Consider the following 26,125-nt stretch of genomic DNA (forward strand, 5'->3'; position numbering starts at 1 on the left):
TTGCACACTTTGTGAGGCAGGTGCATGCCTTTTCTTTGTTGTTATTTTTCGACCGCAAGTAAGGATGCCCGTTGACCGCGGCTAGCCAACTGGGGTGGGGGAGACGAGCTTTGTTTAGGCCACCTTTTCTAGGCCCCTCTCCGTGTGGAGCAAGCAGTGCTGTCCCTAGATAAGGCTGCTTGGTCGTTCAGGGTGCTGCCGAAAGATGCTTTCGTCTCCGGGTTAGCATCAGGCGACCAATATCCTGAACCGCCTACATGCAGGATCGGGACTGCGGCTTCCAGTGGCACCTTCCACCTGCCGTTTCGCCCCTTGCCTATCGCTGAAGGACTTGATGCGTTGTGGGTTGTGTGTGTGGATATGCCCTTCAGGCCTGCGCAGAGGAATTTTTTAGGTGAAGCGCAGTGTGCGCGGTACTGGCTCCACCCTTTCACCTGGGGGTCATCTGCCATGGCCCAGTAAGCCGGGACGCCGGCAGTGAGTCCTCCAGGTGGTAGGTGTTACATTAACGAGCTCTATCTGCCCGGGTTTGATGTTAGAGTTTTCCTTCTCTTAGGCTGACGAAGTTGGTGGGCCCAGCCTGCCCATCCGGTTATACCGCCGGACAATTCGGTCGCACCATGACGTAGCAAACTCTGTGAAAACGGGGGGGACCAGTGAGAAGGTGTTGCTACGGATGCAGTAATGCAGGAGAGGCCATTGCAGTGACCATCTGCCAGGCATAGCCAGACAGTGACCACGCGGCGTTCACTACACCGGGAGAGGAGAGGCTATGTATTGCGCATGCACTTTCCCTGGGGGGGTAGGATTCCCAGAGGGAGCCCACCCCCCACCACCCCTATCATTTATTATCATTTATTAATCATTTATCATATACCTACCTACCTAACTCTTTATATTTTTATTGAATTTTTAAAAAATATACGTTAATATCAATATTTATATTCATATACAATTAATTAAACTTATGGAATCAGGTTGTAAACAAGCATAAATACTTACATGCATACAATAAAATATCAAGTAAGGATTTTAAGTTATAAAGATGTATCTAGATATGTAGACCATTTTCTATCCAAGGAGAGAGGTCAAGATGAAAACAAAAGATTAAGACAATAATTCCTGTATCAAAACACAGTTAATCTAGCTGGACCCATATTATCATTAAACTATTAATTATGCATTGCTATGAATTCTTAACTGCCTAAATATTCTCTATGCAAACTATTACAGGTTATTCCAAAATTTACTATCTGGTAATTATAATTAGGTGCGATCCACAACTAGCACAGTAAAAGAAAAGGAAGGTAGAAAAAGAGAGAAATAAAAGTGTTAGTAAATAGAAAAGCAACAAAAAAAAACACAACTGACGGAAAATATTAAAAACTTATGAGTAGAGAAGATCAAGATATTCTGGTTTGTGTAGTTGCTGTGATGAACTCAATAAAAGGAAACCATTTCTCTGTGAATTTCGAGTTATCATTGTCTGACTTTGAATGTTGGATATGATCTGTAATTTTTTCCAGTATGAGAATGCCCCAAACCTTAGATAACCAGCTGGAGATTGATGGAATTTGAGGTGATTTCCATTTTGAAGCAATTGGGGGTTTTGCTGCTATTAGCATGTTAGTTATCAGTGCTCGCCTAAATTGAGGTACTGCTGGATCTTGCCAGATGTCAAGGAAGATCAGTTGAGGAAGTAATGGAATTTCATATCCCATTATAATTTTTATTTGTTGCAAAATCTCATGCCAGAATGAAGTAATACGAGGACACTTCCACCAGCAGTGGGCAAAATCGCCAACTTCACCACAGTTTTTCCAACATAATGGAGTGTGGTTAGATAATATTAAGGATAGCCTTTTAGGTGTAAGGTACCACTGTGTTATAATTTTGTAAGACATTAATTTTGAACTGATCAGTTTGGTGCGGAACAAATTAGAGAACCAGATCTTGTTCCATTGGTCATTGCTGAGAGCTATCCCACAGTTATGTTGCCATTTTGACTGGCATGGTAAACGTTGAACACTATCCAGAGAAATCAATATAGCATAAGTTTTAGAAATTATGCCTTTGTGATTATAGTCCGATTGTTTAAGAAGTAGTTCAAAATCAGAGTGAGAAGATGACATTACTTTTTTCAAGTTGAGAGTAGAAGAGGTATGTTGTAGTTGCAAATAAAAGTACCAAGGAATCTGTTGTTGCAGTTTTCTTTCCAATATATTTTTAGGTAATAATCCAGAATTATTAGCTATATCTACTAGTCTTGTTAGTACCGCTTGTCTCCTGATTTCTGCAACCTTTGTTTCATTGCCTGGAGGAAACCAGCTTTGGAATAAAAATGATGAGATTCTGGAAATAGTCCTAACTACCTATCTATCTATCTATCTGTCTATCAATCATCCATCTATCTATCATACATATATCTATTTAATCAATCTATGTATCTATCTGTAAAATATTCAGTGCAGGGAAAAGGTGCTTTTTATTTCATTTATACCCCACATTTCCCAAGGGGAACCATAGTTTGCATCATTCTCCTCTCCTCTGTTCTAACCTCACAACAATCCTGTCAGGTAGGCTAGGCTGAAGTTGATGACTGGCCCATGGTCACCCAGCAAGGTTCCATACCAGAGGGTCTTCCCAATTCACATTCCAGCACTCTAACCTAGAGAAGCTAGGTCCTCCATGGGCCCCTCTTCATGAAAACGTGGCCTTCCTCCTTTGCTTTCTTTTCTCCTTCTCGATGCAGCTTCCCTGAATGTTCCGGTCTCCGGGACTAGAGGAAGAGAGAGCTTTCCATTGTCTTTCTGCAAACTCCATCTCTGCAAGCCAACCCATGCTTCTCTTGAGGCAGCCGCTGGTCAACAGAGCAGATAATTTGGCACAGTCCCATGGAGTTTCTTGTATTGAAACAGAGCAAAACCCAAGTAATAAGACAGGAGAACCTTCAGCTGCTAGGCAGTTGGAGTTACTGGCCCTCCCCAGGAAGCCTATAATATAATCAGTTGAGAGGGGAGAACGGGATGAGAAGCAGAAGTTCGGCCTGAATCCAGATACAGAGAAATCAATTTGATGGGTTTACTTGAGTCCCTAGTCAGGATGTATCTCTCTATATATTTTTAAAAGCAATGCATCATATATAATTCAACATGACAGCTGGGTAACAGGCATCCCGGGATGCACATAACAGGAGGTAAACTGACAGGTCTGCTTTAGCATCCAGGCCGGTAGCAACAGAGAAGCTGTGGGTTATTTCCAAAGGACAACTGCGCCGTGCGAAAACTCACAAGAGTCAGCGGAAGGTGAAGAGGAAGAACAGAGGGATTGGGATGGAGAAGTATGAAAAACGGTCCCTTCCGTATCACCAAGACCAAGATCTGCACACCCAGGTTGCCAGTGCCCACATACATCATCCCTTATTAAGCTTCAATGTGACCTGCATATGAGAGTACAGACGTTGCACCACCTTTCGGTATGGTCACATCATCTTGGGAGCATCACCTTCTTAATAGTAAAGAGCCCAATAACATATTTAAGACTAACAAATTTTATTGTAGCATAAGCTTTCAAGAAACACAGCTCTCTTTGTCAGATGCAAAGTTTGTTAGTCTTAAAAAGAGAGGCACCCAATTTTCAGCACAGCATCTGGTGCCTCTCCTCAAAACACCCTCCAGGTTTCAGAAAGATTGGACCAGGGGGTCCAATTCTATGAGCCCCAAAAGAAGGTCTACCTATCCTTCATTATCTCCAATGAAGGGAAGGCATTTAAAAGGAGTGTGGTCCCTTTAAATGTGATAGCCAGAACTCCCTTTAGAGTTCAATTATGCTTGGCACAACCTTGCTTCTGGCTCCACCCCCAATGTCCTCTGGCTCCACCCCCAAAGTCCCAGATATTTTTTGAATTGGACCTGGCAAATCCAAGTTCAATGTCGTTCTTCAAAGCTGGCAGTCCAAGGAAGCAAAGTTTTACGGTCTTTTGTAAATCAAGGAGTCTTTGGAAGCAAAATAGGCTCCATTAGAAGAGCACCGGTTCATCAGCAAAAGGGAAAGTGTTGCCGGGCCAAAGCCGGCCATTCATTGTGCTTGACTCATTCCTCTCTTTCGGGGCGTGTATGTGCTGAGTGAGTTGCCGTTTCCTTGCTGGCGAAAGGGAACCTCGGCTCCTTGCCCAACACCTGCATTGACACACTGACACACTCACTGTTGTAAACCTTCCCTGCTGAGCGCAGGCAGAGATAAACAAACAGCTTTTCACAGCCCCTCCCTTCACCCCGAGCCTGGGTTCAAATGGAACTTAGGGCCAAACAACACATTACAGCAACCACCAGTTCGACCCACGGTAGGTTTGCCAGGATCTCGCCCCCCCACCCCCGGCCACCAGCAGGGGATGGGGGGCAGGGTTGCCAGAACCAGGTTGGAAAATTCCTGGAGATGTAGGGATGGAACCTGATGAAGACAGGGACCTCGATGGGGTACAGTACCATAGAATTCACCCTCCAAAACATTCATTTTCTCCAGGGGAACTGATCTCTGCAGTCTGCAGATGAGCTGTAGTTGTGGGGAATCCCCAGCTCCTGCCTGGAGGTTGGCATCCCTATCTCACAGCCACTGTAAGATGTAGTTTGGCTGCTACAGACACAGGACATTTCCCCTTCTGAAACCCAAGGCTTTTTGTGGAACAGGAACTCCTTTGCATATTAGGTCACACACCCCTGATGTAGCCAGTCTTACTGGAGCTTACACTAGGCCCTGTGCTAAGAGCTCTGTAAGTTCCAGGAGGGCTGGCTACATCGGGGTGTGTGGCCTAATATGCAAAGGAGTTCCTGCAACAAGAAAAGCCCCGCAAAACCCCAAGGTCCATTTACATCTACTGACAAGGCTGCCTTTGACGTCTAATCTCACTGGTGCTGGGTTCTTACCAGCATCCAAAGCTGATGCTGAAATGATACAGAAAAGCCATTTAAAAGCAGGAAGAATAGATAGGCAGGCAGACAGACCGATATTTCTCTTTGTTTTTGTAGTTTCCCCACACACATTCCCATTTATTTCATGCAATTTTGATGTCTTTCTTGTACAACGGCCACAAAATTAAAGCACGTACACCAAACTAGAATCAAAACTGGTACCAGAAACACTCACAGGTTCCATTTGCACAAGGGAAGAAGCTGGAATGAGGGCCAAAGTAGACAGTACGTGGGACAATCACTACAAAAAAGGCCCAGCAGGGACTCATTTGCATATTAAGCCACACCTCCTGGCATCACCATTGATTCACACAGGGCTTTTGGTGGGGAAAGCCCAGAATGGACTCATTTGAATTCTGGGCTACACCCCCTGGTGCCAAACCAGCCGGAACTGTGTTCCTCTGAGTGCCTGCTAAAAAACAAAAGCCCTGCTACAGCATGTGGTGCTCCACAGAAGGGCAGCCACTTCAGCTTGGGAAAATGGCATGGCAGGGAAGGTTGAAGCCCCTCCTTCCCCCACGCCATGCTCCCAAAAGTGGACCTGTGAGCCCTTGAGAACTAGGGCAGCAAAATCTCCAGGTGGGGTCTACAGATCTCCCAGAATTACAACTGTTCTTCAGATTACAGGGATCGGTTCCGTGGGAGGAAACAGCAGTTTTGGAAGGTGCCTTATACTCTGCCGAAGTCCCTTCCCTCTTCAAACCCCACCCTCCCCAGACTCCACCCCAAAATCTCCACGACCTTCCCAACTGGGAGCTGTTGAGAACTCCCATTCCCTGCTCTTAAATGTAATTGCAAGTCGAGCCAAAAGGATGTTTGGCCTGACTCATGTCACACATATCATGTAGGCTGGCCCTGAAATGAGAATGTCCGGGTTGAAATGCTGGGATTGTAAAATTCATTAGCTTCTCATTTTAATAGGGCGGGGAGCTGTCCATTGGTGTAGCAGGAGAGATGACTGGTGCACCCAGGATAGGAAGAGAGAGAGAACGTCTCTTCATTCTTTTAAATCACATCATTCCCCATCTTCACATTTCCCAAATTCCCAATAATAGAAACAAACATAACTCTTCCATATATTCTCCACAGAGCCCCTTCTGGGCTTCTTTACAAATTCCAGTTCTGATCGTGCTTCATGATACAAAGGAGGTAAAATGAGAACAGTAACTCATACAGGGGTACAGAGAGCAGCCTCCTCTGAACATGCACCTCTGCCGATATGTATTTCGGTGTGAACCAACAATTTACTGCCAATTCAAAGCACTCTGATGTGAAACTGCCCAAAAATTTGTGCCAAGAATGAGACTTCTCATTCACACTTGTACAGGAGATCAAAGTTACCAGGGATGCGGGACAGTGAGCTCACTCAAGGATGTATCCAAAATCCAAGTGGCACTCACTGCCTTAGTAAGCATCTCCAGGTGCCAGAATGAGAACGGACAGCCTTGCACTGTCATCGACTTGTTGACTGCAACTGGAAACTGTCTATTATCGAGCTTGTCTCTCGTTTTTTAATGAAACTGGGACTCTGGTTTACGTAACAGCCTTTTGGCAAGCAGATAAATTCTACGGTATCAAGAGACCACAGATGGATGAGCTCAAAAAAGGCAGATGTCTTTGCTGATCCTATGCCCTCACAATGGGATTTAAGGAATGAGCAGTTCAGTCATGCATTAAAAATGCAAGCAGGCTGTTATCTGAAAGAGGGAACAGGGGCTTAAACCGGGAGGACAAACACAGCACCGCATGGAACTCCATAGATGTCTACAGGTTCGGACCGGGGCTCCAGGGTCATTTCCACACAGGGAGAGGCTTGTACAGTCTCCTCTTTGCTGATCCGGCTGCTGATAGATCAGAGGCATCGGGGCTTCCATATGGTAGTTTTCTCAGCAGTTTCCCTGTCCCCATCCCCCAGCTGCATCCACCACTTTTTCAATTTTTAAAAAGGCAATAGAATATCATTATAGTGCTATAACGCTATAACAATATTTCCCCTTAGGTCATCACAATGGAAAGGCTAAGGTAGAGACTATGACCTGAGTTCGATCCTGGCAGAAGATGGGTTCAGATACCTGGCTCAGGGTTGACTCAGCCTTCCATCCTTCTAAGGTCGGTAAAATGAGTACCCAGTTTGCTGGGGGTAAAAGTGTAGATGACTGGGGAAGGCAATGGCAAACCACCCCATAAAAAGTCTACCATGAAAATGTCATGATGCGATGTTACCCCAGAGTTGGAAATGACTGGTGCTTGCACAGGGGACTACCCTTGCCTTTAAAATGCTGTCAAGTCAGAGCCAACATGGCAACTCCACCAAGGGGCTTTCAAGGCAAGTGAGAAGCAGAGGGGGATTTGCCATTGCCTTCCTCTGCAGAACCTTCCTTGGTGGTCTCCCATCCAAGTACTAACCCTGTTTATCTTCTGACTTCTGAAATGCTAGGGGTATAACATTCTGCCTTCCCTCCTCAGCTACAGGCTTACTGACAATTCAGATAACCGATTAGGCATGTTGTTATGTTATAGCGATATGAAAATAGTCTATTACTGTATATTTAAAAATAAAAAAAGCTCCCTGGTAGCACTGAGGAGGAAATGACGATCCCTGGGAAAGTGTCAGAAAAAATGCTGTCATGGCAGCGACACAACCCAAATTTTTTCACATGGACAACAGCCATCCAGGCGTGACTATGATCTTTCCTGATACTATACGGTAAAGTGGGTTCGAGAAAGATCAGGCAAAAGCCATGGGAAACTTGGGAGGTGCATAAATGAGCCACAACATTGTGGGGAAGCACAGGGGGAAAAAACAGCCGCATTGAACCCAGGGCACATAACCCATGTGGGCGTGGCCCATCCACATAGGAAGACTAACATGCTTTCTTGTTCCTGTGCCAAACCAGCCAGGGACTGATCCAAAGACTGTGCCATCGGTAGGAGATTTCCCCCATACAGAAGCACTAGAACCCTTCATGTTTGTGGGCAATGTTTAGACTTTTGGTGCAATTAAAGGACACAGTGTAAGCCAGGGATACTCACTCAGAGGAGCCACATGCGGCTTTTTAACACACCACCTGCTGCTCTTTCCGGGCGTGTTCTCCAAGGTGGTCCATGTTTCAGCACAGTGGGAATGGCTTGTGGTTAGCAGGTGGTTCCTCAGCCGCTAGCAGAGGAACTGCATGGCTCCCTGCATGCAGGCCTCATGCCAGGGATGGAAGCAAGTAAATATGGCTTTTTTGGCTGACGGTCATTGCAAATGTAGCTCTCTGTGGCTCTGCAAGTGAGTACCTCCAGTGAAAGCCTTGCATTCAAGAAGCCAAAATCAGATCCCAGTACAATTTGCTTCCACAAGCAACGCAACAAATGGTAACAACTGTACTACTGCAGATTTCAGGAAAGGGTAGGGGTTTCCCCCACCCAGGAGGTTCCCAATGTCGGTTGGCAGGGGGAACCTCCCCCTACATCGCTGGTGCGATGACATCACCTGGAACTGCGCACAGCCAGCTGCTCTAGGCATTTCTGGGAAAACTGTATGGTTTCCCCGAATGCTCTTGCCATTTGGGAGGGAAAACTCTATGGTACAATAGGAAACTCTATGGTACACTTCCGGGTGACGTCATTGCGTCGTGCGCTCCGGGACGAACCCTAGGAAAGGGGTTCATGTGCTCGCCTGCTGTTCCATACAAAAACAAAGCCTTGCACATAGAAAGCAAGCTCCTCCAGAGAAGCAGAAAGCTCTAGCTCCAGGGAAGAAAAAGTTCTTGTCTCCCTACTAGGGCCAGCCTAGGCAAGGCTAATTTCTGGCTCCCCCCCCCTCACACTGATAACATCACCCAATCACATGGGATGCCCAATTTGGCACCCCCAGAAGGCCAGCGCCCTAGGCAATCGCCTAGTTTGCCTAGTGGCAGGGTTGGCCCTGGTCCCTACTCTCTGACTTGCTCATTGTTTACATGCAGAGAATAATTTTGTATGTGGAAGCATTCAAGTATATGAAGCCCTCCCCCATACCCGAGTTGGTACATATCACTCACATGCTTATCCCTGTAGAATGGAAGGTCTGTACTCAGGGCTTTTTTTGTAGCAGGAACTCCTTTGCATATTAGGCCACACACCCCTGATGCAGCCAATCCTCCTGGAGCTTACAGTAGGCCGTGTACTAAGAGCCCTGTAAACTCTTGGAGGATCGGCTACATCAGGGGTGTGGGGCCTAATATGCAAAGGAGTTCCTACTACAAAAAGAAAGCCCTTTCTGTAGCAAATTCAGATCTATGGTCCTTGCATTGTCTACGTTGCTTTTTAAAAAAAGACCTCCCCCCCCCCAAAAAAAAAACTTGCTGAAATCAATTTCCTGTGTTTCCGAAAGGGTATAACTTTGGAACTCATTATGGAAAACCCCATCCTCTTTTTTAAAAAAGGAGGAAGGGTTACTCATCTGCTCCAGGATAGAATTCCACACAATCAGGAGGAGAATTTAAGACACCTTTGCTTTATCTATTAAAATATCATATTTTTCTTTTTATTGTTCCCCAAACAGCCATGAGGCTTCAGGGCTCTTTCAGATTGCCAATAACAAAAAATGATCCTTTTCTCCTCCATCTCTGCTGCCCTCACTCTTGATGAAGGGGGCTTTTTTTACAATCCAGTAAGTAATATCACACTGGTCACATTAATATTCGGCACTGCGTTGTGACACAAAACAATTGGAGAAACACTCAGCTCTGTTTCAAAGTCGGTGGAAGGGTTCCAGCTCTTGTTTCACTAAGACAAGGGTCTCATCCACCGAGCCACATCCTGCTCTAATGTATTCCATGTGAAGCCTGAAGTCCTACTCAATAGCTCAGCAGACAAGCAACAGCCAAATCTGGCCTGTTCCGATCGGGTATCCCCGGGAGAAATGCGGTGAGGAGGAGGCAGAAAAAGAAAGAAAACAGGGATTCACATTGTCACCGACCACAAAAACGCCTGTGGTTCTTTCTAGAAGTCGTATCCTTCATTAAACTTATCCCTTATTATTGTAATTAGCTGATCTGGCCAGGTGGATCCATGATATGTTTATTTTGAGGCTAGACTACTGTAATGCACTCTACATGGGTCTGCCCTTCCAGTCAACACAGGAACTCCAGTTGATATACTGCACCACAGTTCCTATTGGAAGCTAAATGGAGTCAGGATGTCACATCAACTCTGCAGTAATCTATCATGCAGTAATCTTTAGGCCATGTATAAACCCTTTCCCTTAAGTCACTCTTTCCCAGTCTTCCTGCAAGGATGGACGGGAATGGTAGTTTCTGGAAAAGGTAAAGGGAGGTTGAAAACACTGCAAATTCCTATGGCTACATAAAGCTGTTTTATACTATATCAGACCAGCAGTCCATTAAGGTAAGTACTGTTATCTGCTCAGACTGGCAGCAACTCCCCAGGGTCTCATGCAGAGGTCTTTCATCTCCTGCTGCCTGATCCTTTTCACTGGAGATGCCAGGCATTGAACCTGGGACTTTCTGCATGCCAAGCAGATGCTCTACCACTAAGCCACAGCCCTCCCCATTAGCAATCCAATAAAGTTCTGACCACGTACCAGCAGTGGCTATTGACTGGCTGCCCACGCAGTACGTTGCCAACCATGCAATAGAGTTGAAATACTGCTCATATTAGTCTGCACTCAGATAAATGGGAACGTAAAGGGTACTCAACTTATGAGAAAATGAACAGGGGATGTTCAGTTTTCAAACTTACATCATTGAAAGAACTGTAGCATTGCCGAGGCCTGCTCCCACTCAGAGACCTCTGTGCCTATGTGCAAACTTTATTTTTTTGAAAAAAAATAGCTGTGACATCGTCACTATGCCCAGACAACCCTGGAAGAATAGCCTCCAGACCATTGGGACAGACATGTGCAGCCCAGCCCACACTTCCAGATCATCACTTCCATGGCTTGTTTCATGGCTGTTCTTTTATTTCTTCAGCCCCACTGTGTTGAACCTGGCCTAGACCCAGGGCTTTTTTTGTAGCAGGAACTTCTTAGGCCACACACCCCGATGCAGCCAATCCTCCCGGAGCTTACAGTAGGCCCTGAACTAAGAGCCCTGTAAGCTCTTGGGGGATTGGCTACATCAGGGGTGTGTGGCCTAATATGCAAAGGAGCTCCTGCTTCAAAAAAAGCCCTGGCTAGACCCATGATAAGTGAGGCAGGCACGAAAGTTTAAATACAGTTTTTGTGTATTGGGAATCCACAACCTCTTCCCATGTGACTTTGTGGATCAAAATATGGTTAACAGGTGCAGAGGAGGAGGAAGAAGAAACACAGCATTTTTTATATCCCATTTTCTCTACTTTAAGGAGTATCAAAGAGACAGTTTGGTGGAGTGGTTAAGAGCGCGGACTCTTATCTGGGAGAACCGGGTTTGATTTCCCACTCATCCACTTGCACCTGCTGAGATGGCCTTGGGTCAGCCATAGCTCTGGCAGAGGTTGTCCTTGAAAGGGCAGCTGCTGTGAGAGCCCTCTCCAGCTCCACCCACCTCACAGGGTGTCTGTTGTGGGGGAGGAAGGTAAAGGAGACTGTGAGCCGCTCTGAGACTCTTCGGAGTGGAGGGCAGGATATAAATCCAATATCTTCTTCTTCTTCCAATCACCTTTCTCTCTCTATAACAGGTCTCATGTGAGGTAAATGGAGAAGGCATGGGGAATCAAACCTGGTTCTGCAGATTAGAATCTGCCATTCTTAACCACTACACCAACTGGCACATAAGCACAACAAAATTAAGCTCAAATGAGTCAAACACCGAAGACTACTGTTTCCAACATCTCCACTAAGTTCAACTGTATTTTTCTTCTATGAATAAGCAATCCAGGCTTATTCAGCTACAAGATTATCCAACCCGCATCTTGTGATTGGCTCTGCCCCCCATAGAAGCCATTTTGAGGCAGCCATTTTGTGGCTGTGCCCACAGTGCCGAGTCAGAATTCCTAAGGTGCCCACAGGCTCAAAAAGGTTGGGGATCCCTGTTTAACAGCAGTGAGATAGCATGGTTATTGTACTGCGGAATAACCACGTTGACATCATTTAGACCCCAGAATTCCTTGCATGCACAGCATTCCATCTTCCCCACGCATTTTAATGAAATCCTCAAATTTCAAAAAAATAAAATAACCACACTTATGCACATAAGGCTGTGTGTGCTGGAACTTAAGTGAGAAACAAAAGGAGAAAGCTGTATGTTTTAATTAGCACCACTCTAGTGTCCATTATGATTCCAAAAGCATGCAATAAAAAGGGAGAGCAGCACACAGATGCCAGAAAACATGGGCTTTGGTATGTTACGCATGTGTGGAAATGCCCTTGACATCTATCAATTACAGCAGCCAACTGCATAGGCAGGGAGAAGACAGTCTCATAGTATTCGCTGCAGAACCCTGGAAAAAATAAAATTAGCAATGGCAGACGGCGAAGCATCAAGTACAGAACATACAGTTTGGCTGAAACTCCTGCCATGTCAAATGAGAAATCCCGAATGGGAGAGTGAAAATGTTTCCCACGAGTATAACTGGGATCGCTGCTATGAATCAGAACAGCATCTATCCAGAGTCCTGTCTGCACACGGCTAGCGGTTCTACGAGGAAACTTTAAGTCAATCACCTGTCTGCATCTGGTCCAGGTGGAGAGGTTACTGAAAGGCGCTCACTGTCATGTCATGAGGGCTGGTGAGAGAGAAAGGAAGCAAGAAGCATTTGCATTTCTATTGGGCAAGATGCCACCCCTTACAACCAATCACAGAGGATGCTCCGATGGTCAGCATAATCAGCCTAAAGCAGAGATGGCCAAACTTGCTTAAGTTCCACATAGAATAAATGTCAGATGTCTGAGAGCCACAAGACATGAACATCAGTTGTTTGAGGGAGGGAGAAAGGAAGGCTAATAGATGAGAGGAGGGAGAGGTGGAAAGAAAGAAACGTTAACTTTAAATGCATTCTCCAAGCTGCCAAAGTGCTTGGCTTGGAGATTTAAAAGAAAGAAATGACTTCTTCAAATCTGCTGACAGGGCAGCGGGGGCTTCAAGAGCCACACAATATATGTGAAAGAGCCACATGTGGCTCCTGAGTCACAGTTTGGCCACTCATGACCTAAAGGTTAAGGAGCAAAAAGACCACAAAAGGGAGGAGCCAGTCATGGGCCAAAAGAAGGCTAATTTCAGGACACAATGATGGTTTTTAGCTTTACCAGAACTGCAGCAACGGGATAAATAAGTGAGAGCATTCCATCTGCTCTCTGAAGACCACAATGGATTTCACTAGCTTCAGACAGAATGAGCAGAGAACACATGAAGCTTCCTTCGACTGAATCAGACCCTTGGCCCATCAACGTCTACTCAGACGGGCAGCAGCTTTCGAGGGTCTCAGACACAGGAGTGGAATTCTAGCAGGAGCTCCTTTGCATATTAGGTCACACACCCCTGATATAGCCAATCCTCCAAGAGCTTAGAAAAAAGAGCCTTGTAAGTTTTTGGAGGATTGGCTACATCAGGGGTGTGTGGCCTAATATGCAAAGGAGCTCCTGCTCAGACACATCACCTACTGGAGATGCCAGGGACTGAACCTAGGACCTTCTGCATGCCAGGCAGATGCTCTGCCACTGAGCCACAGCCCCTCCCCAAGCAAAAGGCAGGGGGAAAGGAACAGCATGTCTCGTTGTGGTTTGGAAATGAAGAATCAGTCATGGCGAGGACTCTTTAAGAGCCCAGCTGTGCAGCCAGATTAACTTAATTTATTTACTTCCAATGTAAATACATGCGCACATGAAAAATGACTCTGGGAGAACAAATCCCACTTCATGCACAAGGCAAGAGAGATTAAACCATTTCCCAAGCAAGAGGTCGAAGGGCATCGGTAGGACTCAGTTGTTCGGGGCAGTTCAGAAGACAAGGCAAATTCGCAGCATTTCAAAAAAAAATAGTAAGTTTGCTGCTAGATCAGACCAAAGAATTCTTGAGAGTTTGGACAATCGGTCACTGGTAGGAACCACCAGCCACTGCTGGAGGGAGATCAAAGAGGGGACCCCGTCTTCCTGGAAACCATCATGTGATAAAGGCAGCGAACCGTCTCAGCACCCTATAAGGTCCAAACCAGCTAGCAGACTTCAGTGGCAGCAGGTAACCAATCAGTGACCACAGCCTGGCCCAGTCCTAGGACCTCCCACCCACCTGCCACTTTGATCATTGCCAATCCTTTGCAGCAAGGGTTGGTTTTCCCCAAACACATCCCTACAGCAAACAGCTTCCACCCACAAGCCACCTAACTGGCTGCTGCTCACCACCTCTCCATGCCCCAGCCAATCAGATGCTTTCAGAAAGCAAGGTCTCCCCTCCCCAGTTTGCCTCCACTGGGATTCAGAGCGCCACCACTTCTCAGCTCAGAACTTCTCCTTTGCTGTCACAACAGCTCTGTAAACTGACCTCATGCCCTTTCAAAGCCTTCCCCCTCTTCTGCCGCAGGGAATTCCTTTAGTCAACCAGGGCTCTTTCTGTAGCAGGAACTCCTCTCCATATTAGGCCACACCCTCTGATGTAGCCAGTCCTCCTGGAGCTTACAGTAGGTTCTGTACTAAGAGCCCTGTAGGCTCTTGGAGGATTGGCTATGTCAGGAGGGTGTGGCCTAATATTCAGATGAGCTCCTGCTACAAAAAGAGCCCTGCAGTCAACTATGTGTCAAGCATTGTATATTCATTCTTTATTGTAGTTGTCAGATCATAGAATTGTTACTAACTATGAATTAAACTCAGTAGCAAACCCCCTCCTTTGCTTCTTTCGCTTTTACTAACAAATGCAGGAATGTCCTCTTTGAAGATAAGACCTCCTGGGACTTGTTCCCAGGTCCAGCCAGGCCTGAACCCAGGATGTGCTAGCCATAATATAGATAAGGAGTTTAGCGTGCGAATTTCACACGTGAATGTAGAATTGTTTATAGAACCTTTGATGTGCCATCTTAAAGCATGTACTCTGATGTTACAAAGTATCAGTTCCAATACGTAGCTCAGCTGAGCCATATGGATTATCAATAAACCAAACTTTGTTTCAAAATCCAAGGACTGGTTATTTTGAAATCTCATGCTTGACGCTATGCATCAAAAACAGGCAATCCCCTCTTTGGCTTGACTGGACTCTACAGTCACTCATTCGGGTCACACATTCGGATCGCCTGTTCCATACAAGATTCCAGACTATCCCTCTCTGTCCACTTTCTTTGCCTTTGAAATCTGATTAACCTCTGCCAGTCCTGCCCTGCTCTGAATAGCCCAGGCTGGCATAATCCCCTCAGATCTTGGAAGCTACGCTAGGTTGGCCCGGGTTCATACTTGGACGGGAGACCACCAGGGAAGCCAGAGTCCCTATGCAGAGACAGGCAATGGCGAACCACTTTGGAATGTCTCTTGCCTTGGAAAGCCTACAGCAAGGGTGTCAAACTCATGAGGGTCAGATGTGACATAAACGAGACCTTGCCAGGCCGGGCCATGTGTGTCATAAAATGTAACACCAGGTAACAGATATATAAACTTTATAAAGGGCACAAACACAAAGATTTTTAAAAAAAAAAAAACTTTCAATAAAACATGCTTAAAACATTAGCACTTGTTGGTCTTAAAGGTGCTTTCTTTGTATCTCTCCCGTGCAATCCAGACTCTCTCAATTGCACAGCACAGCTACTGAGCGAAGCCTCTCTTCCTTCTATCGGCTGAGGCTCCTCCTCCTCCTCCTGGTCCCCTGGTGCAGGAAGGAAAGAGGCAGAGCTTCCTTTGAAGCAAGTTCTCCCACCTCACCTTTCCTCCCCACGGGAAGAGCCTCAACTAATGGAGAAAACAGAGGCTTTGCTCTGCAGCTACTGGGCAATAGAGCAAGCCTGACAAAGCAAGCTGTGATGTAGAAGGAAGCAGATGACAGCCAGTTGCTCAGGGGCCTGATAGGAGCCCTCCGGCGGCCTGATTCAGTCCCCAGGCTGCAAGTTTGACACTCCTGGCCTAAAGGGTTGCCATAAGCCTGCTTCAGCAGGGAGGGCGGGATATAAATCCAATAAAATAAATAAATAAATAAAGTGAGTCAGCTGCAACTTGACAGCACTTCCCAGCTCCCTGCCAATCCCTCCCCCTTCAGTGTCAACTTTCTGCTGCCCCCAACTGAAAATCCAAAATGCTGCAGATGTGGAAGCTGCTGGCAAATCCCCAGAACCACACGGTGGCAGGCCATTGCCACTCTGCGCCATAAATACAGAGTGACTGGGATATCTCACCCAGCGCGCGGAGGCAGGGGAGGGAACCAGTGCGGCTCCTCCTTCTCTGAGGAGCTGCCCACTGGCAAAACAGCTGAAAATGCCTCCCGTTGAAGAATGTCTTTCCTCTGACCCATTTACTGGCCTCGCTAAAAAAAAAAAAACGCATTGCCAATGTTTTCTTCTCTTTTTTTCCCTTCCCTCCCGGGCTGCTGTTCAAAAGGAATTCCATGTATGCCAAGAGCACACACATCCCACAGAGTCACCGCCCACCGCAAGAAGGGCCACAACTCAATGGCAGCCACACATTTTGCATATGCAGAGTTCAATTCCTGCAGGTTCAATTCCTGCAATACCCATTTAAATAATCTCCAGGAGCAGAGCTAGGGGAATCATAGAGTTGGAAGGGACCTCTAGGGTCATCTAGTCCAACCCCTTACACAATGCAGGAAATCTCCCTCCTGAGATTTGGGAAGGGGAGGGGGGGACACTACTCTCTTAAGCAGGTGATACTACCACAGATGAACGAATCTCTCGCTTCTGTGCAAGGCAGTTGTATATGCTCTCTGCATTTTTGCGGCCAAAAAAAATAGCGTTGTAGACTTAAACTCAACATTTGCCAGGCAAGGACTTTGAGTGAATGCATTTGGAGCACCCCCTGTATTACGCATGTTAATTTGGGAAGAAGTCCCCACTGAATTCAGTGGGATTGATCCCCACGAAACATATCAAGGATCGCATCCGAAAGAAGGCATGCCAAAAGGCCATGTGGTTTCCCACAGGAACACAAATATGTAGCTCCCTTCTACTGAATCAAGAGCCCCGTGGCACAGAGTGTTAAAGCTGCAGTACTGCAGTCCTAAGCTCTGCTCACGACTTGAGTTCGATCCCCGGTGGAAGCTGGGTTTTCAGGTAGCCGGCTAAAGGTTGACTCAGCCTTCCATCCTTCCGAGGTTGGTAAAATGAGTACCCAGCTTGTTGGGGGGAAAGTGTAGGTGACTGGGGAAGGCAATGGCAAACCGCCCCATAAAAAAGTCTGCCGTGAAAACGTTGTGAGAGGAACGTCACCCTAGAGTCGGAAATGACTGGTGCTTGCACAGGGGACCTTTCCCTTCTACTGAATCAGGCCTGTGGTCCATCAAAGTCCACCAGACCAGCAGTGGCCCTCCAGCATCTCAGGTGGAAGTCTTTCGCACCACCTACTGCCTGGTCCTTTTAACTAGAGATGCCAGAGCTTGAACACCTTCCGCGTACCAAGCAGCTGCTCTACTACCACTGAGCCACTGGCCCCTCCCAACGGTCATTGCTCCTTTCAGCACACATCCATTCATCTGCTCCTGGGTGGTCTATAGCAAAGGGAGTGACCTCTGACCAGGAAAGCTTACACCGGGTCTCTAAACTGCCACTAGACTCCTATTGCATTGAGAGCCAGTTCAGTGTAGCAGTTAATGTGCTTCTGCACTAGACCTTTCATCCTGGTTCAGCTAGGGGCCGCAGTGGGAGGGGGCCATTGGGGGCCATGGGAGAGGGGGCCCTTTAAATTGTTCAGAAGGCTGGTGACAGGAGACCTCCTGCATAATTTAGACCCCACCAATCAGTTGGTTTCTAGGCCCTATAAATGGCATGGGAGGGGCAGCAGCTGCTCCTGGATGCCCCTCCCATGTGATTGAAATCACGCAGGAGGGAGGCAGCAGCCTGAAGGTGAGGGCCACCCAAAACTATCAGGGAGCCAACCCCCCGGGGGGGCCCTGGTTAGCTACGGGCCTGGTTCAGCCCGGTCCCCAAACTGATTTTCTAGCCTAGAATCACAGATTTGTGGACTCCTAGAGTTGGTTTCTCTGATTCTAGTGTAGAAAGTCAGTTTGGGGCAGGGCTGGACCAGGATTCAAGGTTCAGAGCAGAATTCACCCTAGACCAGAATGCAGAAGCACCGGTTCAGATCTCCACCTGGCCTGAAACTTACTGAGTGGGGTGACCATATTGTGAAAAGGGGGGAAGGGAGAGAGAGGACTACTGACTTCCTCCAAGCAAGAGATCATTCTGGCAAATCTCATTTCAAACACCCCTTGCTCTTTAAGCCGAGCAGGGGTCGCTTTGTAGAACAATAGGTGGCGGAGCTCATCCAGGGGTTGTTATGCAGCTGCACCTACTATTCAACGGGCAAGGTGGGGAGGAGGGGGAGGGGGAACCCTCAGAAAGGTTCAGGAGCCAGGGCTGTCTTAATGCCTGGGCCTGGTGAGCACTTGCCTGTGGGCCTCACGAGCAATGGGGCCCCATACTGATCTGTGTGTGATGCAGTGCTAATAACCAGGTATGGATAATTTGTGAATATATGAATGGATAAGCATTTTGTTTGTCTTTCCAAGCCTTGTGTATTGTTCAAATGTTTATCATGTTGATGAGTTGGTGCTGCACAGCACGTTTTTAATGCTTCAACGCCTATTTTGTTGGACGGGCCAATGAAATAAATAATAATGTTTGTCGACCATTTACATTTTTATTCCTGTGAGTGGTTGTGGTAGGGGCCCAGTAAACACTGCTTTGCCCAAGGCCCATAATACTGTTCAGACGGCCCTGTCAGGAGCCGTGAACATATGAACATATGAAGCTGCCTTCTACTGAATCAGACCCTCAGTCCATCAAAGTCAGTATTGTCTACTCAGACTGGCAGCGGCTCTCCAGGGTCTCCAGCTGAGGTTTTTCACACCTATTTGCCTGGACCCTTTTAGTTGGAGATGCCGGGGATTGAACCTGGGACCTTCTGCTTACCAAGCAGATGCTCTACCACTGAGCCACCGTCCCTCCTGTGAGCACCTACTGAATCCCCGGCGTGAAGCTGAGATCACTGATATTGACTCAGAATGTTCCTAACCTCCCAACCCCTCCCCACAAGGGCATTTTCATCAGGTTTTCTTTAATTAAAAAAAAAAGAGCCCAAAAGGGGTTGGACACACCAAACAGCTGAGATCTGAGTGACCTGGGGCCATTCATTGTCCCCTTAGCCTGTCCTGAGAAGGAGAGGAGGAGAAGCCAGGCAGGACCAGCCGTAGGCTAAACAGCACAGGAGGGAAACGAAAGGTCCCCTGTGCAAGCACCAGTCGTTTCCAACTCTGGGGTGACGTTGCTTTTGCAATCTTTTCACCGGGGGTAGTTTGCCATTGCCTTCCCCTGTCTTTTTTTACACTTTCCCCCCAAGCAAGCTGGGTACTCATTTTACCGACCTCGGAAGGATGGAAGGTTGAGTCAAACTTGGGCTGGCTACTTGAATCCAACTTCTGCCGGAATCGAACTCAGGTCGTGAGCAGAGAGTTCAGACCGCAGTACTGCTGCTTTACCACTCTGCGCCGCAGGGCCCGCACACAGCACAGAGACCGGATAAATGGGAAAATCCGGCTCTCCGTGTTTAGAGCGCCTCCCCCTTGCCAAACGGACGAATCCGCTCCGAGCAAGCCGGGTTGGCCCTTCAGCCGCCTTTGGCAAGCGGGCTCGACCAACTCCCCCTTCCCCACCCCCTCCTCCTGGCACACGGGCCAAGGTGCCAAGCGCACATGCCCGGCGCTCGAGCGCCCTCGTGTCCTTTGGAGAGCCGGGGCCACCGGGGCTGCTTAGGACGGGCGCGGAGAGGCAGGCATGCATCGCAAGCGTTGCAACAGCAGCCCTCCCAAGGGATGATGAAGAAGACGACTGCAGATTTATACCCCGCCTTTCTCTCTGAATCAGACTCCGAGCACCTCACAATCTCCTATATCATCTTCTCCCCCCACAACAGACACCCTGTGAGGTGGTTGGGGCTGAGAGGGCTCTCCCAGCAGCTGCCCTTTCAAGGACAACTCCTGCGAGAGCTCTGGCTGACCCCAGGCGCAAGTGGAGGAGCGGGGAATCAAACCCGGTTCTCCCAGAGAAGAGTCCGCACACTTCACCACTACACCAAACTGGCTCTTGAAAAGAGCCAAGTTCGGCGAGGGGAAAGCCATGCCCCCCCCATCTCGAGCCCTCCTTCCCCCCCCCCCCCCAGTCCCCACCTGCTTGGTGAAGAGGATGGCGGTGTCCCAGTACTCGGGGTGCTTGTCGCTGCCCTTGTTCCACTTCTTCTGCCAGACGCAGAAGTTGCGCAGCGAGAGGGCGGCGTTGCTGGTGACCTTGGGCCCTTTGTCGTCCTGCCCGATGACCAGGAACTTGACCACCACGATGTTGATGGGGTTGAGGATGCTGGCGTGCCGGTAGAGGCGGGCGGCCGTGGCCATGAGGGTGAGCAGGTAGTGCTGCAGGTCGTCGCCGTGGAACTTGACCATGGTCTCGTCGGCCACCACCAGGGTCTCCACGTAGCGCGGGATGGAGACGAAGCGCTTGGCGCGGCCCGCTTTCCTGGCCGTCTCGTTGCCGCCGGGCCTCCAGGCGCCCTTGTACTTCTCCAGGGCTTGCAGGATGGCCGGGTTGAGGCTGGAGCCCACGCCGCAGCGGGAGGTGGGGCTGCTGCCGCCGCCGGGCGGGCCGGGCGCGCTGCGGCGCTGCAACAGGTGCTCGCCTTGGCTGCTCCACAGCGCCCGGTTGCCGCTGTCGTTCTGGAAGGGGCTGATGAGATACTCCGCCCCGCGGTAGCCGAAGGCCCCCGTCAGCCCCCCGCAGAGGCTCAAGGCGGCGAAGGAGTCCCGGTCCGAATTGACGTCCCCGGAATAGAAGCAGTGGCGCGGCGCGCCCTCCTCCTGGCCGGCGCGGGGCCCCAGGTACTGCGTGGCGAAGTGGGGGGCGAGGAACTGAGCGTCCGGGCTCAGGTTCAAGTAGAAATCCTCGTGGAAGGCGGTGATCTGGTAGATCGCCCTGGGCTGGGGAGGATCCGCCGGCCCCCTCTTGAAATGCTGCCGCCCGTTCAGGTCCGGGTCTAAACGGATGGGGGTGACGATCTCCGTCTCCAGCGGGGCGCAGAGGGCGGGCAGGGCGGCCAGACAGAGCAAGAGGGAGCCCCGCAGCAGCATGGTTGGGCCAGGTCGGGGGCGAAGAGAGAGGCTTGGAGCTGGGAGTCCTCGGCTATGTCAATTTCACCGGGAAGTTCTCCGCGCAGCGTCAGTTTCCCGTCCCTGCTGGGTGCTTGTCAATTTCACGGGGACTGCCTCCTGTATGTCAGTTTCACTAGGATGTTCTCCGTTGTGTCAATTTCACCGGGAAGTTCTCCGCGCAGCTTCAGTTTCCCCAGATCCTCCTCGGAGGTTGTCAATTTCACAGGGATGTTCTCCGCCGTGTCAATTGCACAGCCCAGGCGCGGGAAAAGGCAGCCTCGGGGCGCCCCGGGGGAAGCAAAAAAAGAAATCTGCTCTCCAACCCGGCGCGCCCTCAGCCAGCCGCCTCGCCCGCTCCGGCTCTGCAGCTCCAGCTTCGGCTTCGGCTTAAAGGGGCATCCCGATCCCGGCCGTCTCCTTCCTCCTCCTTTTCCTCCCCTCCCGTACAGTACCTGGCTTTTCAAAAATGCATCTGACTTCTCAAGGCTTTATATACATGGCTGTCATGTGCCAGCGCGAGAGAGCGGGTTTGCAACCAGTTTCCTTTTTTTTTCTTCGTGCAAGGGGAGGTCCTGAAGGCTCTTATTGGCCCTGCCCTCAGCCACTTGCCGCTCTCCCAGCTCCGAGTCGCCCCGCGCAGCGCCTTCTCGCTCGGCTTTTAAAGAGCCCGGACAGTTCGGAGACGCTGGCTTGCAAAGAAAAGGAAAGGGGGGGGGGGGGGAAACCGCCCCAGTTTTAGCTGACTTTTGCAATTGTCAAAGGGTCCGGGGACAGGAGGGATTTTGCAACCCCCGCTGAGTGCGCGCTGTTCCTTTTCCTGTCTCCTTCTCCCTGCTTTCCACTTTGGGGCTCTCGCTCCCTCTCTAATTAAAGGCTCCGGTTCTCTGACCCGGCTGTTTTCCATAGGGCTGATGTTTTGTTTGCGAGCGTTTCGCTTTTCCTGAGCCCGGGGAAAGCGTTGACAAGCCAAAGGCAGCTGCCAAAAGGATGTTAGTTTTCTTTCTTTCCGTTTTTTGTCTTTCTCAGATGCCTCTGCAGGAGCCAAAGAGTGCATAAGGCGGCCTGTCTCTCTCCTCCTAATTAGAGCAGCGCTTATCGTTTCCGACTTGGAAAGCTCTTCTCCCCCCTCCCCCCCCCACCCTCCCCATGCTGCTGGCTGTTCTGGGGTCGCTTGGAATTAAACAAATAACTCCCTCTCGTCCTTCTTCCTTAGTTCAGCCACGTTTTGCAGGAAAGTCCCTCTTCCCCAAAAAGAACACCCGCGCCCATTAGTTCAATGCCAGTTGACGGGGTTGCCAACCTCCAGGTGTGGCCTGGAGTTCTCCTGGAATTTGCAACTGACCTCCGAGACTGTCTGGCACCCTAGGCAAGCCCCCCCTCCAGCACTGATAATGTCACCAAGTCACATGGAGTTGCCCAATTTGGCACTTCCAGAAGGCTGCCACCCTAGGCAATTGCCTAGTGGCAGGGACAGCCCTGCCTGGAAGTCGGGTTGCCAGCTTTGGGTTCAGAAACACCTAGCTAGAGAATTGAGGGTGGAGCCTGAGTGAGTGGGGTTGGGGGAGGGGAGAAGCCTCAGTAGCGTAGAATCCCTTGCAGCCCGCCTTCCAAAGTTGTCATTTTCTGCAGAAGTGCAATACATATTTTATTTTTATTTTATTTTATGATTTATATCCCGCCCTTCCCAACAAGTGGCTCAGGGCAGCCTAGTTTAAATGAATAAGTATGCATGCAATTTATGGAGTCTGCAGATCAGTTGCCATCTCCACCTGCCGAAGCTGCCATTTTCTCCAGAGGAACTGATCTATGTACTCAGGAGAAATCCCAAGGGGTCGCCGGCCCTAAAGGTAAAGGTAATCCCCTGTGCAAGCACCAGTTGTTTCCGACTCTGGGGTGACAACGTTTTCATGGCACGTTTTAATGGCGTGGTTTACCATTGCCTTCCCCAGTCATCTACACTTTACCCCCAGCAAGCTGAGTCCTCATTTTACCAACCTCGGAAGGATGGAAGGCTGAGTCAACCTCGAGCCGGCTACCTGAACCCAGCTTCCATCAGGATCAAACTCAGATCATGAGCAGAGCTTGGATTGCAGGACTGCAGCTTTAACACTCTGTGCCACGAGGCCCTACCTGGGGGTTAATAGTAAAAAAAAAAAAACACCGTGCAATGGTTCAATATGAATTCAAAACTGATTTTGTTCAAATACAATATTATTTTACAGTATAAAATTTAGTAAAGCATCCAGTAGCGCCTTTAAGACTAACAAATTTTATTGTAGCATAGGCTTTCGAGAAACACACCTCTTTTTTTCAGATTAACACAGCTAACTCCTCTGGATCTAGGAGTATAAAACTTAATACGCAAGATTCTGCACGGACAACACTGCAACAGGAGTTGTAGTATTATCTCAATATAATACCAGTTACTTCCACAAGGTGCGGTGAAGTCCCCAGTAGGTATTAGCACAGTCTCAAAATCTCCTGTAGCACATATTCGAGAAGAATCGAAGCAATCGACGCCCTCTTCCAGAGTGGCAGGGGTTTCCTTGGCCTTCATCAGGACTGCATGAGTCCAACAACAGAACCAAAACTTTAAATCATCCAGCCTGACAGTTCTAAGTCATTTCTTTCTGTAGGTGACCACCGTCTTGTCGATTTCAGCCATAAGATTCTAGGCAGAAGGCAACCATAATTAGGGCCCTTGGCAGTAGGAGGCCGGATGCAGTTTAGCCAATAATGGACAATGTCAGTCCTCAGGGCTTTTTTTGTAGCAGGAACTCCTTTGCATATTAGGCCACACAAGCCTGATGTAGCCAATCCTCCTGGAGCTTACAGTAAGCCCTGGACTAAGAGCCCTGTAAGTTCTTGGAGGATTGGCTACATCAGAGGTGTGTGGCCTAATATGCAAAGGAGTTCCTATTACAAAAAAAAGCCCTATCAGTCCTTATGAATAACATCTCAATGCAACTAAAATTCTAGGGCATTGTTTAGGCCTCAGTTGTTGCCGTTCTAGGGCACGCTTATCTGTTAGCAGATCTCTAGCTCCAAAAGTTCCTGGAACAGAGATAACCCTGACCATGAAATCAGTTTAAGTCTAGTGTACTTTTGAAAATGTATAACCCAAACAACCCTCTTCCAGAGGGCTTGCTGTGTTTGGCCTGATTGAAATATGTTGCTGGCAAAGGGAAGAGCTTTGCAGTACAGCTTCGCACGGGCTCTGCTCCTTGTTTCGTCTGCGCTGCTGAAACGTGTGCAAAGCAGTCCTGCAAGCGGAGCGCCCCAGCACAACACCGGACCTCTGGCAGGCAAACAGAGCCCACTTTGCTGGCTTGTACCCTTTTAAGCACAGTTTAAATGCAAAGCCAAGCCCTGTGCCAATTCCCAAGCAGAGAGGCCTTGTGCTTTACTGGGGCTAATTCTAAATCGAGGCCTGGTCTGTTGCGACAGAAGCGAAAAATGTGCCACTTTACAGACTCATTTATGTGGCAAGCCTTGCTGAGTGGTGCCCAAAAGGAGAGGGGCTGTGGTTCAATGGAAGAGCCTCTGCTTTGCACGCAGAAGGTTCCAGATTCAATCCCCAGCATCTCCAGTTAAAAAACTCCAGGCAGTGAGGGAGGTGAAAGAGGCCTTGGAGAGCCGCTGCCAGTGTAAGTAGACACCAGGGTTGCCAGGTCTGTGTTGGAAAATACCTGGAGACTTTGGGGGTAGATCCAGGCGATGGCGAGGTTTGGGGAGGGGCCTCAGCAGCGTACAATGCCATAAAGCCCATCCTTCAGAGAAGAAGAAGAAGAGGATGACGGCATTGGATTTATATCCCATCCTATACTCTGAATCTCAGAGTCTCAGAGCAGTCACAATCTCCTTTACCTTCCTCCCCCACAACATACACCCTGTGAGGTAGGTGGGGTTGAGAGAGCTCTTACAGCAGCTGCCTTTTCAAGGACAATCTCTGTGAAAGCTATGGCTGACCCAAGGCCATTCCAGCAGCTGCAAGCAGAGGAGTGAGGAATCAAACTCATTTCTCCCAGATAAGAATCCGTGCACTTAACCATTACACCAAACTGGCTCTCAGAGCAGTCATTTTCTCCAGGTGTGTTGATCTCTGCCAGATGGAGATCAGGTGGAGACTGGCAACCCTAGTAGACATACTGACCTTTAATGGTTTGCAGTCTTCCAGGTGGCAGCTGGAGCTCTCCAACTATTACAGTTGATCTCCAGCTGATCAAGAGCAATTCCCATGGAGAAAATGGGCACTGAGGGGTGGACCTAGTCAACTTCTGAGTGCTGACCCACAGGTCAGTGACTATTTCTTCATTGTGTGAAGCAGAGAAGGAGGGAGAAATAGGCAGGCTTGCAAGCTCTTCTCCACCACAGAGGTCACCCAGAGACCTAGAGCGGGAAAGAGAGTGCAACAGCCGAGGGAGCCACTGGAAGGAGGGATGGAATTAAAGAGGGCGGTGCAGGGTTCCCCCTGACTTTCATAGCTCTTGCAAGTTGTAGCTGTATTTTCTAGCCTTGGTGTCAAGGCAAAGAGAGATACATAATGATGCAAACTGTAGTCAGTGATTTATGCAGTACACGTGTGTTTCCTTCTCCCACTGGTGCCAAAAATAATTATCTAACTTTTCCCTATGCTGGTCTTATGGGGACTTTTATTCCCAGCTTTTGTTTTGTTTTTTAAAAAGTCTTCTAGCATGGTCATGTGCAAAGAAAGTATTAAGAGTTTTAATAAAGATGTCATGCAGCTCTCAAACAACTGGCATTTATTCTATGTGTTTCTTATGTTAAGCAAGTTTGGCCACCCCTGCTGCAGCCTAAGGAGCCTGAAGAAGACATCTTGCAAAATGGCTGGATCCTTTCAGAGTTCATTTTATCAGGAGCCCTAAGATGCCAACCCTCATGAGCAATTTA

General features: G+C 48.6%; 1 protein-coding gene across 1 annotated transcript in view; it reads right to left on the reverse strand.

The window, feature by feature from the left end:
• Window positions 1-21,215, reverse strand: part of ADAMTS15 (ADAM metallopeptidase with thrombospondin type 1 motif 15) — a 60,726-nt gene extending 39,511 nt beyond the window's left edge. The window contains exon 1 of the mRNA XM_060251159.1: window positions 20,243-21,215. Within this exon, the coding sequence (XP_060107142.1) occupies window positions 20,243-21,193 (951 nt within the window). The 5' untranslated portion in view covers window positions 21,194-21,215. The remainder of the gene's footprint in view (window positions 1-20,242) is intronic.
• Between the last annotated feature and the right edge of the window lie 4,910 nt (window positions 21,216-26,125).

The sequence above is a fragment of the Heteronotia binoei genome, chromosome 12, assembly GCF_032191835.1.
Source record: "Heteronotia binoei isolate CCM8104 ecotype False Entrance Well chromosome 12, APGP_CSIRO_Hbin_v1, whole genome shotgun sequence".
Classification (NCBI taxonomy): domain Eukaryota; kingdom Metazoa; phylum Chordata; class Lepidosauria; order Squamata; family Gekkonidae; genus Heteronotia; species Heteronotia binoei.